This window comes from Perca flavescens, chromosome 12 (assembly GCF_004354835.1).
Source record: "Perca flavescens isolate YP-PL-M2 chromosome 12, PFLA_1.0, whole genome shotgun sequence".
NCBI lineage: Eukaryota > Metazoa > Chordata > Actinopteri > Perciformes > Percidae > Perca > Perca flavescens.
The window spans coordinates 11,035,588-11,052,594 of record NC_041342.1 but is presented as its reverse complement, the minus strand read 5'-3'; the positions used below and the strand labels follow the sequence as shown (position 1 = coordinate 11,052,594).

Sequence of the window (17,007 nt, the reverse complement as noted above, 5' to 3'; positions counted from 1 at the left end):
ATTGCTTTTTTTTTCTCTTTTTCATCAAACCGCAGTTTTTGCAAGTTCCCGCAATTTTTGCAAGTTCCCGCAATTTTTGCAAGTTCCCACAATTTCATATTATCATACAATTGCATAAATATCCCGCATATTCCATCGCATTTTTGAAGAAAAAAACTTGCCGCATAATCAAGGATTTTTGCCCGCAACAATCACAAAAAAAAGAATTTTTCTGGAAGGACTGATTCAAAGCTTCTACTGAGGTTTTCGAATAAAGCTTCAAATGGCAGTGGTCGTATTTTGTGACATCATCACCCTACATTTCTTTTTGAATAAAGTAATTTGTTGGAATAAATGTCTTTTAAAAAAAATTAAATCAACTCTAATGAATAAAGCTTGTTAGTTTTGTCAATGTACACTCATGTAGGCAGCAGGCTAATCCAATAAGGGCATAAAAATAGCAACATTATGCTAAGACATAAACAACGCGTTATTGGAAACAATCCTACGCAGCCACCACAGGAATCTAATTTTACAAATATGTTTAATAATAATATTAATTCATAATATTATGAATGGAGCTAAATTTGTATCTGCAACTGTGGAAAAATACTGTGTTTAAACAGAATGAGTAGACATGCACAAAATGAAAGCTGCGCAGTTGATTTAGAATTTGAATGTCAACGTTATGAATGACACTTCGAACTATTCGGTACAGCCCTACTTACAACATTATTTTCTTCAAAAAATCATCTGCTTTAGTCTAGCCCTTGATCTCCCCGTGTGTGCATCCCGTATCAAGGCTTGTACCAATTCATGGAGCGTTGGATAGCTCTCTCCCAGCTCTGGAGGACAGGGATGTATTCCTGACTGGGGCTGTGAGCACCGCTTTTTGGGGTTCCTTTGGGCAAGAAGGCCTCGTCGGTGCTCTGCAGCTTCTTCAGCTCTTCCTTGGTCTTCCAGAAGCCTGCAGTGACAGTGGAGGACAGTGGGAGACAACACAAAGTCCTATGAATGCAGAATGAAGCAGTGGGAGTGATATAAATGAGTCTACGCAGCCGAAGTGGTTCAGAACTTCTTCTACGTATCACCCAACACAAAAGAACTTCTCAAACACGTGCTTCACATTAATATTATCATCTGCACCACCTGCTTCTGGCATGTTATATAACAACAAGAACACATTCATCTTCCAGGTTTGATTTGATTAAGCACTGACTAATGTATAACAATCTAATTACATAACGTGCATAATTAAATGGAAAACCGGTTACATAACAAAGAGCAGCATTTCATTTGGCTTCTTGCCAGTGCCAGGATTAAAAATAGGACTTTTGATCAGAACTTTTGAAATGCAACTCAATGTCATCATGTCAGAGCGTTGTGATATTTTTAGAGAGAAAAACAAAGAGCCATATTTAAAGTACAGAGTAACATTAAAGTGTCCAACTGCTTGACAGAGCTGCTTCTCTTTTTCTTTGTGCTGAGCAGCCTCTCTAAAGACACACCGTTATAACCTAAAAGAACTGCAAAATGTTTGGAATTTTGATTAGCATACAGCCTAAAGTACATGTGGTGGGGGGAGTGACTGCATACCCACTCCGAGTCCAGCGACGAAAGCAGCCCCTAAACACGACATTTCGCAGTTTTGGGGCCTGGCTACCTTTCTGCCAAACAGGTCTGCCGTCAGCTGCATGACAAAGTCGTTGGAGGAAACGCCGCCATCCACCCTGAGACAGAAAGGAAGAATGATGGCGCACTCAATTACACCACAACTCACTTTACTGCAACAGTATCAGAGAAATATATATCCGTAATGCATTGCCAATAAAAGCTGAACTGCATCAGTGGAGGCTGGGTAAACAAGAGTCCACTCTGTTACGCCCAGGTTGCTGGCTGAAATCCAAAAGATCCTACAATCAGATATTGCCCTGTGAGCTGGGATATTTAAGGGTTGTGAGAGGACTCCTAGAGGTATATGCACGTGTTGAGTCTTTTCATCTTGGCAGCAAGCGTACAGTACAGGCCAAAAGTTTGGACACACCTTCTCATTCAATGCGTTTCCTTTTTATTTTCATGACTATTTACATTGTAGATTCTCACTGAAGGCATCAAAACTATGAATGAACACATATGGAATTATGTACTTAACAAAAAAGTGTGAAATAACTGAAAACATGTCTTATATTTTAGATTCTTCAAAGTAGCCACCCTTTGCTTTTTTTGATAACTGTGCAAACCCTTGGTGTTGTCTCAGTGAGCCATTTCAGGTGACTACCTCATGAATGAGGTAGTCACCTGAAATGGTTTTCACTTCACAGGTGTGCCTTGTCAGGGTTAATTAGTGGAATTTTTTCCCTTATTAATAAAAAAGCAAAGGGTGGCTACTTTGAAGAATCTAAAATATAAGACATGTTTTCAGTTATTTCACACTTTTTTGTTAAGTACATAATTCCATATGTGTTCATTCATAGTTTTGATGCCTTCAGTGAGAATCTACAATGTAAATAGTCATGAAAATAAAAAGGAAACGCATTGAATGAGAAGGTGTGTCCAAACTTTTGGCCTGTACTGTACATTACTACAATCGGTTACTCTTTTAATTCACACAGTGGTGGAGGAAAACCGCACCTGATCTTTGTGATGGGAATGTTTTCTCTCAGCATCGTGTCATATAGCTGCTTGTTCCTGCAAAGAATAAGACCAGTACAAGGAGACAATGAGTACGTTTACACACACACGGATATTCCGATATTCTTGAATTTGATACATGTCATGTAAACAGCATATTCAGTTTAGATACTCAGAATAAGGCTTTTTTTTCGAATATAGCATTTTCCCGATTAAGACGTGAGCTATGCCGGCGTTGTTCTGGTTTTAGAAGCATTCTTTGGACATGTATAGAGCGCATTTAGAATCTGCATCCCAATCAGGGTTTTTTACTGTAGTTTGGGACGCTTTACAGCCTCTTGCCTGTTTACAGCTTACCGCCAGCTCTGTGCGTTGCTATGGTTGTTGGACACAAACCAACAGTTTGCAGGGCTGCGGTAGAGATGCATGACCAAAAGAAAAGCTCACATCTCTGGTTGGAAGGAGAAACCCAGCTACTTTTATTATTTTTGGGGCATTTTAGGCCTTTATTTGTATAGGACAGCTGAAGTCATGAAAGGGGAGAGAGAGAGAGGGGGAATGACATGCAGCAAAGGGGCCCAGGTCGGAGTCCAACCCGCTCACGCTGTGTCACACGCTCTACAAGGTGAGCTACCCAGGCGCCCAGCTACTTTTGAACATTGTGAAAGTCTTGGATATCAACATGTTTTTGGATATGCGCAAACATCGATACGGCGACCTTTTCAAGAAGCTGGTTGAAGGAATGAAAGAGGGATGCTGTGTTCGCTGGGTCAAACAAGTCCACCACCGGTGGAAAACGTTGAAAAAAAATCCTATTTTGCACCGCTGCATGTAAATGAGAATATAAGTGGAATATTCACTTTCATTGGTCATGTAAACGGCTTAGTCAAAATATTGTCTTTTTTTTTCTTCTTCTTCGAAATAAGGGCCAAAAAACTGAATTTTATGTGCATGTAAACATAAGTCACTATCAGTTTGGCATGAATAAGAAAAGAAGGTCGAACAGAAACTCTCTCTTGAATATGACTCACCTGAAGGCGACAGACTCCAGAATGGCCCGGACCAAATGGCTTTTAGTGGTGGTAGGTTTGAGGCCCATGAGGGAGGCGCAAGCTTTGGGATCATTCAGAGGAGCCTTTGGTTAAATGAATACACAAACTTGTCAAATGTCTATTAAGTGAAAAACAGACCTGGTACAACAAAATCTCACGTCTTTTGCATTCAAGCGAAACCCGACAGCCTCTAGTCAGCAAGAGTGCAGCTTTACTGTTTTACATGGTTACTGTATGTAGCCTTTAAATATAAACCATTCCATTTGGTAATCACATGCATATAAAACTATGAACATCCAAGACACACACTTACAAAGGCCAGTTCACAATGGAGGGCAGAGAGAAAAAAAAAAAAGAGAGACACATAACCATGTTACACAGAGACAAAATAATAATTTAAAAAAGTAAATCTATACCTATATTGGTTAAAAACTATCGGTGCGAGAGAGAATATACTTATTGTTTTGCTTTGGGTGAATTATAGTTATGTACATCTGGTGTCATCAAAGTAAACAGATTTTTTTTCTACCTGCAGACCACTGAAGGAAGGAACGAAACACACTCCATCTGAGTCGCTGACACTGCAGGCCATGCTGCTGGTGTCCCTGACGTCGGAGAAGAGCTCTGCAACAACAACACGCAGGTTTCACACACACCCTCTGAATCGGTCAGTCGCTAACATGGGTAACGTTCAGTGACTCCAGCATTGTGTTTTTAATGTAACCTAACGAAACCTTTCAACCACAATTTCTGGCTAATAAGATGAAAAGGAAATAATCATCAGAGCTACTGTATACTACTCATGGCTCACCCAGCTCCTGTGCCCATTTGATGGCAGTGCCTGTGTCTGCTGCGTTGCCCTCCACCAGATACACCACCTCTGAGCCGATCTTCCAACCCACCAGAGGATACAGACCTACAGAGAAGAAACACTGGCGTGTAAGAAAGGGGAGAGCGAGAGAGAGAGAGAGACAGGAGGAATGACATGCAGTTGAACCCGGGCCCGCTGCGTCGAGGAGTAAACCTCTATATATGGGCGCCCGCTCTACCAACTGAGCTTTCCGGGCGCCCAAAACTTTCAATAAAAATTAACAATAATTTGGAGGCCCTCCTGCATTAACTCTAAGGACCCCCTCTAGGGGTCCCGGACCCCATGATGAAGATCCCTGCTCCAACCCTTACCTTCAGTCGGGCGGTGAAGAGGCTAGCTTTTCTAGTTTTCAAATGCACGAATAAAACCAAGTCCTGTTATAATCCTAGACGTAACGAGGTTAGTCAAGTTTCCCCAGGGTTGGTTATGCCGTGACAGGATTTTTGCTTAATTTACCTGCTACGGATGTATGTGGTTTGCTTCCCGTGTTGATGTCCACGAAGGTGCCTGTTCCCATGGTGATTTTGACATCACCGACGTCAAAGCAGCACTCTCCAAACACGGCAGCCTGCTGGTCCGCCATCTATGGCAGAGGGTAAGAGGAAGTATATTGTTAAAAAGAAAACCCGAAACAGGTTAAGCCTCGTCTGAGCAACACTGAAATGAAATGAAAAGGGGCAATACAAACAAATCCAATTCTGTCAATGTATACTGTTTATGTAAAGAGATATTTTTCTTCTGTTATTTTTCTACTCAGCTGTTAGTTTTATAGATTCCACTATTATTCAGCACTTTACATTGTTTCATGTTCTATGGTTTTGAGTACGATTTTACTTCCTGTCTTTATCCTATAGATTTCCTGTTTGTGTCTCACTTCTGGTTAGTCATCCCGAAGAAGGCCTGTGTGCCGCAACGCATTGGTGTTGTTTTTTTTACTCTTGCCATGCATTAGCCGTTTCAATAAAGGTTTTTTAACGTTTTCTTCAACAAGAGTGCCTTGGTTTTCACACTGTTCTAATTGCTAAGGGACAATCCGAGTTTGACTAAGACGAAGTGAAGTCATGTTTCAATACCTCATTATTCAAAGGGAAGGGCATCTCTCCACCAGGAATTCTGCTTTCTGTTAAGTCATCTTCCTGTCACACACTCCTAGCTGATGATTAACTAAATAACTTGGCTTGTTTTCGTCTTTACGACATAATGGTGGTGACATTAACTTAGCCATGCTGGCATAAAGGGAATCAAAAGGTTGCAATCAATGTTTTAATTATAATCACACTGTTGGTGACACCACAGACCTTGAAAACTCACCACTGACATGATAGGAATGGAGACTCCGAAGATGGATGGGTCAGTGGAACCAAAGTCCTGGCTGATGCATCATGGGGGAGAGACCAGACACAATGCATCATCATCCCACACTCTTCATCATTGTAATGATTACAAATAAATAACACATCAAACAGTTAACATTATGTTAAAGTGCTCATATTATGCTCATTTTCAGTTTCATAATTGTATTTAGAGGTTATATCAGAATAGGTTGACATGGTTTAATTTTCTAAAAACACCATATTTTTGTTGTACTGCACACTGCTGCAGCTCCTCTTTTCACCCTGTGTGTTTAGCTCTCTGTTTTAGCTACAGAGTGAGGCATCTCACTTCGCATCGCATCTCAATAGAACACAATAAAGGAAAGGGAAAAAGCCAAAAAGCATAATATGAGCACACAGAAATGTGCTTTTATCGTTTTCTTTTAAAATGACATAAAGCAATCTGACTAATGTCTAATTAGACAATGCATCTCTTAAAACTGGTGGGGCCGGATATCGTTCAAAATTTTGCAACAGCGGTAGCGATACCAATACTGTAACTTTGATACCGGTTCCGGAACGATTCTTTTTTCGATACCAATTTCATAAAATCAATTTTAACAACAACATTGCGGTACAAATCTTTGAAATAATTTTTCAGATTCTACTACGTGAGCCCCATAGCTGTGTGCGTAACGTAGAGTTTTTCCTGCGTGTCTCTACGTTGTGTAACGTTAGACAGCCAATCAGCAGCATTATTAGATCTTGGTAGAAGCATGCTGCATGCTTATTGGCTCACTGACTCGGATTAGATTTACTCCTTAGGTATTGAATGACGAGGCATTTTCAATTCTCGATACTATGGAGGCAATTCGGTTGGTGCGAATTCAGAACCCAGCCCTAAAAACTGGTGGTTCATATTATGTGACTGAAACATGAGTTTTCTATTCACTTAAACAATGGTTTGTATATTTTGTGTGCTTTTGACTGCTTAAAGTGGTGGTTCGGTGTAATTTCACCCTAGGGTCCTTTGTACCATGACCTCGAGCCAAACACCCCCCAAGAAGCTTTTTTCACCTGGGTCTAACATTGGGAGAGTTAGCGTAGAGTAGCGTTATCAGCTGAATAGCTTAGCGCAGGGGCTAACGGACCCACGTTTGTATCTCGTAAATGACCCCACTAATAATGCCCAAAATGATACCAAACGTCTACTGTAGTACAAATAGGTTATGTACTCATAAAACGATGGATTGGAAAGTTTGTAAGTACACCAGAAGTTTATGTAAATAACACTTGCCTGCTGGCTTCTGCTCTCTGCCGTTGTTGTTGCTGTTGTAAGGTGAGTGCTTAGGGCCGTCTACAAATTACAACACCGAAAAGAGATGCAACAAAAATATTTTTTAATTTAACTTTTTTTTTTAACTAAGTGCTGTAGTTTAACTAGCAGGAGACAAGTAATAACTGAGGTAAGTTTGGAGACATTACCTTATTTAATCATTAAATTAATAAATATTTTTGTCTTCTACACTACTACAAATAGGTTATGCACTCATAAAACGATGGATTGGAAAGTTTGTAAGTACACCAGAAGTTTATGAACACTTGCCTGCTCTCTTGTGCTCTCTGTTGCTGCTGCCGCTACCTGCAGTTAGACAGTGCTTAGGGCCATCTACAAATTACCAAACCAAAAAGAGATACAACAAAAATATTTATTAATTTAATGATTAAATAAGGTAATGTCTCCAAACTTACCTCAGTTATTACTTGTCTCCTGCTAGTTAAACTACAGCACTTTAGTTAAAAAAAAAAGTTAAATTAAAAAATATTTTTGTTGCATCTCTTTTCGGTGTTGTAATTTGTAGACGGCCCTAAGCACTCGCCTTACAACAGCAACAACAACGGCAGAGAGCAGAAGCCAGCAGGCAAGTGTTATTTACATAAACTTCTGGTGTACTTACAAACTTTCCAATCCATCGTTTTATGAGTACATAACCTATTTGTACTACAGTAGACGTTTGGTATCATTTTGGGCATTATTAGTGGGGTCATTTACGAGATACAAACGTGGGTCCATTAGCCCCTGCGCTAAGCTATTCACCTGATAACGCTACTCTACACTAACTCTCCCAATGTTAGACCCAGCTGAAAAAAGCTTCTGGGGGGGGGGGGTGTTTGGCTTGAGGTCATGGTGCAAAGGACCCTAGGGTGAAATTACTCCGAACCATCACTTTAATACAAAGCAATATGTATTTGGAACCCCCTGTCACTGGGTACATGTAGAGTTGTGAGCAGTTCAACTAAAGAATGATTTAGTTTTAGAGGCCTGAAGAGGTCAAATCTTTATAGTATGGATGGAGTCTCTGTCTGTCTTTCGATTTGTTTCCGACAACTGTTCATCTGCTGGACTTCACACTTTGTGGGTGTTTAACTGAGGACCCAAGGAAGTGCAGTGTTGAGTGCGAGCTCTTGTAATCTACAGGGCATATTTATTAGTAATGCTTTATATAAACACTGTGTAGTTTATTGAGAGGGGACCCCTATTAACTGTTACACCACTGAACAGTATGCTGGGTACAGCTCGCTCTGCGTTGCTCGCTACAGTTCATTTAAGAGCAGATGAAGAAAGAGAGACCGGAGATGTTACACTGCAGCATACTCAAACATTTCAAGAATCAGCATTGTTGCATGTGACTATGTCATGGCAGTTGTATCACTCAGAACCCAAGGAAGTGCAGTGTTGAGTCAGTTTTTCTTATTTTTTACCCTAGTAATTATCTTACAATCCTTTAAGGTGACTACACACCGAGCCGATAATTGGCCGTTGGACAGTCTGCTGAGGTCAGTGACTCGAGTCTGTTCGGTGTGTTCCGTGCCGTCGTCCGTCCGAGGGGCCGTCAGCCTTCATTTTGGCCAATTTGACATGTTGAATCGGCAGGGCGGGCACTGCCGGCAGTCAGACTCAAATGACCCATCTGATTGGTAGAGTGCTAACCCGGAAACGGGAAGCGGAATGAACGTGACTAGAGTCTCTCAAAATCTGACGAAAATCTTTTAAACTGACCTTTGTCGATCTGAGATGAAGACAGATTCAGCAAACTGCACGGCCTATTTCTCGCTGAAAATGTTTTCACAAACATGTTTCGGTGAACTATTTTAGTACAATATGAGATCGTATTCTGAACAAGCCGCCATGATAGTTTGGCTTTGAATTTCCGGAGAAAACCGACCCACGTGACGCGTTCGTCCAATCAGCTGCCGGTTTTTGTTTTTGGGTGACAATACAGATTAGCGCCGCCTGCTGTTATGGAGACGTAGTACGTCTCATCGCTTTGGTGAGTTCCGAGGCACTTTTTTGACCAACTTGGGAAGACTGCCTTTTTTGCCGAGGGTCGGCCGTCTGGTCAGTGTGTCTGGGCCTTTAGATTAATGTCACAATCACTTGTGTGGATCCTGATCCCCAAATTGAGAAACAGTGACTTAAAGTGTTATATTACTTCTGACATCTGGGTTACAGGTCAAAAGCTGTGAAATGCTGAGAAAGTACACTTGTGGTGAATGCGATAGAGTGTATGCTTTCATAATGAAATAAGTTTACTGGCTAAGACATGACTCATGTATCAGATGGAATTTTGAAGAAAATGGTTGACTCACCCTGTGTTTTCTACTTTGGGGAAAATAGAGAGAGGCAGAGAAACAAGAGAGCTGAGAAACCCACTCCAGCACATCTGTGAAAAAGTCACATAACACTGATATGACAAACAAACAAAAAACTCACACCAACATTTAGAAAAAATGTCAATAAACTTACACCAGACCTGATAGGGGTCGAAAATTCCTGTTGAACTGGCATTAGAGTAGTCGGTGGCATGCACCTCACCTAAAACAAATTTGGTGACACAAATGAATATATCATAAAATCTGTTTACATAAAGGTAAAAAAAAAAAAAGAACTGCAATTTTTCCAACTCCTTAAGGAGTTGGCTAAAAACATTTAAGCCAAACAGTGGATAGGATTGGATTGGATTGGAAACACAAAAGAACATTCTTTCCAAAGCCCTATTCGCACAAGACTAGTATTACCAGGGGACATTGTGTGATTTAGAAATGAGTCCAAGTTTCATGCGGCCCATTTGCAGGGGATAAGCAAAGTATGTACAGTTAGCAGTCAAAAGTTTGTAAATTTTTTTCTCATTCAGCTGAATAGGAAAGTGTGTCCAAATTGTTGACTGGTACTGTATTTTTCTAGAATATACCAACATTATCCCTGGATATGATGTCAAGGCTCTGCGTATGGCCGGGTTGGTTCAGTGGGTAGAGCAGGCGCAAATATACTGAGAGGTTTATGCCTTGACGCAGAGGTCCAGGGTTCGAATCCGAAAAGCCCAAAAAGTAATCTTTAGAAGGCTCTGCATTATATCCGCTTCCTGAACGACAAGAGCAATGGCTGCTCAGAAGACAACAAAGGCATTGGATACTCAAAGAGACACAGAGTGTAATTGCTGTGTGGGGTGAACCGCGTTACCAAAAGCAATTTGTTCAAATGGTTTTGTAAAATATTCACAAAGACCCACTCCTTTTATGCTTATGCAAAATAGGTCTCAATGCCGTGTAGCCAGATGAGCCTCCTGAATTTGCACCAAAAATGCTGTCAAAACTTTTCCTTTGTGATTTCCAGTGCAGCCTCCATAATTCTTGACTGGGAAAGAAAAAAACTGTGTACCCCAAATCATTGAGATGCCAGATTCACACTGAACTAATAATATCAGTTTTATTATACTGTGTTTGGTGAAATATGGTAGGTCATTTCCAGTGGAATTTTGACTTGACAAATTACGGACAAGGCAGATTGGCACGGGATTAAGAACACAGACGACCTCTGTAATTATTACTAGAGGTGCACAGGTAATACTAGTCCTGTGTGAATAGGGCTTAGGACTTAAAATCCAGATGGTGTGAAATGCAATCCACTGGACAAATGTTCTCAAAACAAATTGTGCTCATAGGAAGACAGCATTCGCATGAGCTTCACATATAAAATGCCACACCCACCTTTGGTGAGTTTGAACAGGAGCCAGGTGTCTATTGTTCCAAAGCAGCAGTTACCTTCAGCTACTGCTTGACGAACCTAAAAGAAGAAAGACACATGATGAGGTTCAAAAAACAGCCTCACCCTGTTTGCTGCAATTGGATACTTTGCATTTCCTTCTTTATAATTCACCCTTCAACACCACAGCCTGTGAGGCTTGCACTAGGTTTGAGTTCCTATCAGTTCACTGCTTTAAATGTCAGCCTCTCACACAGCCGAACACACCTGCTTGTAGTTTGTTAGGGCCCAGACGAGGCGGAAGGTGACGTGTTGAGTGGAGAAGGTAATAAGACTTGCTGCAAGCATCCGCTTCTGCCTGGTCATAAAGTAGAGCATCCTCAGCATGCCTTTGATTGCCTACAGTTGTCGTGAAAAGTTAAACAGTCAAAGCCATACTGTAGGAACAGAAGGCACGTGATATTCAGCGCTGATCGGACGGTATGTCTCTGTCAAATAAAAGTTGTCTTTACCAAGGCTGCATTCGAATGATTTAGAAGTTCTAGTATTTCATCTCTCGCCTCTTAACTTCCAAACGTATTCACTCAAAGTACATGCGAGGCAGAGATGCAAAGCAGTCAAAGACTCACTTTCATGGTGCAGGAACTGTTCCAGGATTTCACCAGGTCTGCAGCCCTCCGATCCTGCCAGCTGATGAAGTTATGGAAAGGAACCCCAGTTCTCCTGTCAGAGTGAAAGAGAAGAAATAAACTGAAGCCGAGATGGAGCCAGGATGGTAAAAAACCCATACAAACACGTGCTCTACAGCGTAGGGCTGGACGATTTTGGCTAAAATCATAATCACGATTAATCGAACAAGTTACCTCGATTACGATTATTGAACGATTATTTAAAAAAAAAAATTCTTATACTGTAAATATGTTCACTGTTATTTTTTCAAATGAAAGAGTGCATATAATCCTATCTTTGTGATTCTAAAATAATATATATATATATATAATATATAAATAAGCTGTCTCAAGGCACCTGTTGCGCAGCTTCCATTCATCGTCAATGTAGTGCAATGTAAGGCTCAAATATGGGTCCATCGTCCTACTTGACCACAGATCAGATGTGGCTGCAAAGTGCTTAACAGACTTAAGTTCAGCAGCTACTTTTTTACGACATGTTTGGTACATGTTGGGCAGCGCAGTTTGGGAAAAACAGTGTCGCGATGGCACAGTGTATCTTCTGTCGAGTGTTTTAACGAGTTGTTTAAACCCACTGTGCTCCACCGTAGCTAATGGAGCTAGCTATATGTCCTTCGCGATGTAGTAACTAATGGTGTCAGTTATTTCTCGCCATTTTCTTGAATCCTTTTCATATTGTTTAGCATTTGTAAATGCGTGTGTTATCGACACCTGCTTTGTGGAGGCACTTGTTGCTTGGCGATTGTCAGCCTCTCTCTTTTTTTGAGCCATGCACTGTTCATATTCGGTAATGTAATTGCGCTCCAGGTGTTGAAATAGATTGCTGGTATTACCTTTGGTCGCTATAACAGTTTTTCTGCAGTGTTTTCATTTGACTTGAGTTTTTTCGGTGTCGTCTTTATTGAAACCAAAATGTGTCCAAGCGACGGACACTGCGTGTTTTTTTTGGTACAAGCGGCTCCGGCTCCTGTTGCTGAGTTGACTCGGTGTTTGAGTTCTCCTCCATGTTGCTTCAATGTCGCAGACTGGACGGGGCGTAGTCACGTGACTACACGCGCGGCAGCCGTATTATGTTTTAAGGGGAAAGTACATTAACACACAGTGGGCGGCCGCGGAAATATTAATAGGATTAAAAGACAACTTGGTAAAATTACGTCGGTTATAGGCTCTGAATTTCGCTTTCGATTATTTTTCGATTAATCATGCAGCCCTACTACAGCAGTTCTCTTTAAGTTTGCCTACAAGTCATTTGGCTTTTTTGGAAGCAATTGGATTAATTATATTCATTTTACCTGTCCCATGTTGTGAAGGTGCCTCGTTGAGTGGAGATGCCCAGGGCGTCTATCTGACGCATTTGGACTCCTGCATCTACATCATGAGTACAGCAGCACAGGCACACACATTAAAATGGTTATGGTGAGAGACTGGAAAATATTTTTGAAATACGGACTCCCACATTGAGTTCATTGACAAATGTCCAATGTAATAGGGCTGCACGATTATGGAACAAAATCACCACTGACCATGTTGGTCAATATTGAAATCATGATTATTTGAAGGGGTGATAGAATGCAAAAACGATTTTACCTTGTCATAGTTGAATAACGACAGTTCGGTGGGTAAATAGGAAATACATGGAAGCTCAAAATCCCATTGACACCCCTTTACTATGAAAATCTCATATTTTGAAACTGAAAACGGGCGAATCTCAACAAAGCTGGAAGTTGACGTAAGCATCCCAAGACCTGTAGCTTTGTCACGCCCATGGATGTATTAAGAGAACGGTCACGCCCCAACATTTACATAGGCTACACAACTGACCTGAGATCAGGTAGTCTTCTGAATCTAGTTGCGCAGATCTCTGCTATTCCATTACAAAATTCACTTCGGAAACTTTTTTATGCAAAGCTCAAATATAAGCCGTTTTACGAAAATGAATGGCTAATTGCAAATTTTGTCCGACTGTGTGTCAGAGTTTAGTGGCCGGTGCTGCCTGGGTTGCTACTTCGCCACCCTGCCTGTCCTCCTTCACAGACCCCGGCCTGCTGTGAGCTCGATTGAGCTCCGTCACGGCCGGCAGCCCGCGGTTCTCCATACCCGCGCAAACTCACCCTTTTCTGGGTGACTGGACTACCAAACGCTGGTGCCCTGACAGAGCTCCAGGGCCTGCAGCTCGCTGTTCTCCCTCCCCTCTTCCTGCTAAATGGCCGGTGTGTGACTGAGAGTGCGGTCAGCGAGCTTGTTACGCCTGCAATCTCTTACCGCAGGTTCCAGTTAATCTTATAATGGATATGTGTGTTTAGTTATTTAAATAAACAATTGGGGAAATAAACGCCTCTTGTCCGTGAGTCTCATTGATAGAGCACGCGGTGAGCTGGAGTCCATCAATGAGAGCTAGCTAGCCTCCTCCTCACCTCTGACATTTGAGACCTCTGACATTCATCAAAAAATCCATTAAACCGAAATCGGACAAGTGTTCTGACATTAAGACCCAAAGTAATTAAATACACTTTGCCCTCGGACAAGTGGCTAATGGAGTGCAGTAATCCACAAAGGGTGACTTTGCCCTGGGTATGGAGCCCAGTAGGCTGCCGCTTTCTCGTCAGACTGTGTGGAGCTCCTAAAATACGACATGTCTTACCAAATTTGCAATTAGCCAACAATTTTTGTAAAACGGCAAAAAAAAGTCTCAGAAGTGAATTTGGTAATGAAACATTGCAGTGTCTGGAATATGAGATTCTATCGATTCTCTACTGTGTGTGTATGGGGATTCGCTCAACCAATCAGCGCGCGTCTCTAATGTGTGTGTATGGCGATTCGCTCAACCAATCAGCGCGCAGCTCATCTAAATATTCATGAGCATACCATATTTGGAAGAAAAGCTCTTGTTACAAATAGGGCCAAAACACAGGGATGCATAAGGGCCAATAAAACATCAACCAGGACATTTTCAGCCCAACCAATGTTACATACCCCATTAGGAAACCTTAAGGAACAGTGTGAAATACCCTATATAATCATTCTATCACCCCTTTAAGACTCATTGACTTTTGGAAAGATGTGAAACCGTTAAACAAATCAACAGTGAAAACACAGTGAACTTTTTGAATTGCCCTTCAGAACACAAAATAAGAGATCACTTGCGAAACGCAATGTGCAAAATAATGTTTTTTTTCTCGATTATATTGTTTTTGTGATCGCTAGGAGCCAAAAGCGCTATCAAAATTTGACTAATTGCTCAGCCCTAGCATGTAACAGTATCCAGGTGTACCTACAGAACTGGCATCTTAATAATGCATCAGTCAAAGGGTGTGCCTATTATCAGGTCTAACTCGTTGGTATGGTTGTGGATAGGCTTAGACTTACTGTAATGTTCCCGAGAGGCAATTTGTTGTACAGTACAGGCATATTAACACATAATGCACAAAACAAACATTGAACCAGACATCTACAGCACTATTTATCTAACTCATGACATACACACATCAATAAATATAATATAAAATATAAAAATTAGTATGTTGCTCTTCCCTTAAAGGCCTAATGTCATAAATAAATTAAACTACTGCACAGTATTTCACATATATTCCTCCTCCAGTCATACCCCTCCACACATTATTTAATTTGGTTATTGCCATGGGAATGAATGAGATTTTTGCTTGGTTGGTTCTGATGTTAGGGTATCTATATCTATGACCAGAAGCGAGCGGCTTGAACGCCACTTAAAGTGGATGGGTTGTATCCATGCAAACCTTGTCTGCCTTCTGTGCCAATCTGCTCAGATATAGTTGGTACAGGTCTACCTGTTGCTAACCAATGATTTTCCCACAGGTTTTAACAATCTTCCCAAATGTATTCCTATGGGTGATTTTTGAATGTCCATACCAGCATACAATACAGTAGGAGAGAATACTCTTGATAAAAGGACTTGTATGTGTAGCAACAGAAAAAATTGTGCAACCATACCTTGCACAGCTCCTTTGACCACAGTGACAAACCCTTTCCATATCGCATCTGGGTCCATCTCCACATACCCTACCTCTGGATACAAGGGATCAACCTGGATACAAGCATTACCAGAATAAGAAACATGAAGATCAGCTTCAAAATATTAGATTTACATTTAACATTTAGATTTAACATGTAACTTTTAATTTTACTTCTATAAACATATTGTTGACAATTGCATATAACGTGTTGTTTTTACACTAATTCACAGTATATTTTAAATTTGAGAAAAATTAGCTTATTAATCAAAATATATCGGCTATACAATTGTATGGGGAATTGTACATTTGGCGCCGCATAGAGTTATGTGTAGCAAACAATGCAAGTACAGTATGTGGAACAAATTGATTACTATGAAGCCCAAAGGACAGACAGGAGATGAATACCTTGGTGGTGCATGCTCCTTGGATTTTCGCCTCCTTGTCGTAGACGTGACATCTGATGGATGTTGTCCCGACGTCCACCGACAAAATGAAGCTTTCCTTCTTGAAACCGTTCCGCTGACACCCCATAGTAGTATCGTCTGTCCTACTCTTCCTCAGATCTGTCCCAGGTCCTCCATGCTTAATATTGGTCTTGTTTACAGCCTGAGTAGATGACCCGTCCCCCCGATACCTTATCTGAACCGGGTGAGCTGTCGGATTGGGGCTGTAACTCGACCTTCGCACCGCGGATTCTTCTAAATCAAGTTCTACCTGTTTGTTTACATCTATGGTGCGTTCTTTTTGTCCACCGAAGTCGGTTTAGAGAGAAGCAGTGGTTGGCAATTGAAATCTTAGACCTCAACTCCCGCTAACAATGCTCGAATATTATAAAAGTAGGACATCACGAAAGTTAAAGGTGGTCAACGGTCAAGTCAAGACCTTGCTACCACTTTGTTACCGTTTAGTCATTAATAGTACATCTATAATACACACTGTGCGTACAAAAGGTTAACGAGGTTCAGTTCTGCTAGCCAATACATTGTGTACTTTAGTCGAAACACATCGCGTATCGTAGTGAAATTCAAGTCAGTTTATGGTCTTGAGTGATGGAGATATGAAATACATAGCACTTAGCCATATGTGTATATCTATGGCACTTAGCTAGCTAGCTGAAGCACGAGTTGACTAATTCACAAGTCCGGTCAAACTAGCTAACGTTAGCGGTCAAAAGATGAAATTTGAACAGTTGCTCCAAAAAACACTCCCTAATATGATTTCCCCCCTCTCAATATTATTCACTGTCTGCTAACCAAATTTACCCAATATGTGTTCATAGCAGCTTACAGATGGGCGGGTGGTACCGAAGGTTGTTTCACTCATGTGAAGCGCACTGTTTCAACGTTCTGTTTCTTAATATATCTACACACATTTGTTTGAATCGGAAGTTATCGTATCGGGAATACCACGTGACTGATGACGTCCGGCGTTTCAAACGT

At 41.1% G+C, this 17,007-nt stretch overlaps 1 protein-coding gene across 2 annotated transcripts; it reads right to left on the bottom strand.

Moving 5' to 3' along the window:
• Window positions 1-155: 155 nt before the first annotated feature.
• On the bottom strand, window positions 156-16,319 carry gk5 (glycerol kinase 5). 2 transcript variants are annotated; one of them, XM_028593080.1, is made up of 16 exons: window positions 15,974-16,319; window positions 15,546-15,639; window positions 12,872-12,947; window positions 11,520-11,613; window positions 11,158-11,289; window positions 10,896-10,971; window positions 9,662-9,723; window positions 9,498-9,571; window positions 5,845-5,905; window positions 4,990-5,116; window positions 4,474-4,578; window positions 4,192-4,286; window positions 3,642-3,745; window positions 2,611-2,667; window positions 1,576-1,709; window positions 156-946 (listed from the first exon to the last, which is right to left on the bottom strand). In XM_028593080.1, the coding sequence occupies exons 1-16, from the start codon at window positions 16,097-16,099 to the stop codon at window positions 777-779; spliced, it is 1,587 nt and encodes a 528-aa protein (XP_028448881.1). In that variant the 5' UTR covers window positions 16,100-16,319; the 3' UTR covers window positions 156-776. The 2 variants fall into 2 exon arrangements, with proteins under 2 accessions (XP_028448881.1, XP_028448880.1); XM_028593079.1 differs by having other exon boundaries at window positions 3,642-3,723; window positions 4,474-4,594; window positions 15,974-16,189.
• Window positions 16,320-17,007: the final 688 nt, after the last annotated feature.

Excerpts from the sequence above, each read along its gene's own strand:
- gk5 (XM_028593080.1), bottom strand. The coding sequence starts at position 16,099 with ATGGGGTGTCAGCGGAACGGTTTCAAGAAGGAAAGCTTCATTTTGTCG. Across the intron at positions 15,640-15,973 it reads AAGGAGCATGCACCACCAAG|GTTGATCCCTTGTATCCAGA; the intron begins GTATTCATCTCC and ends GCTTGTATCCAG. Across the intron at positions 947-1,575 it reads CGTCGCTGGACTCGGAGTGG|GCTTCTGGAAGACCAAGGAA; the intron begins GTATGCAGTCAC and ends CTGTCACTGCAG.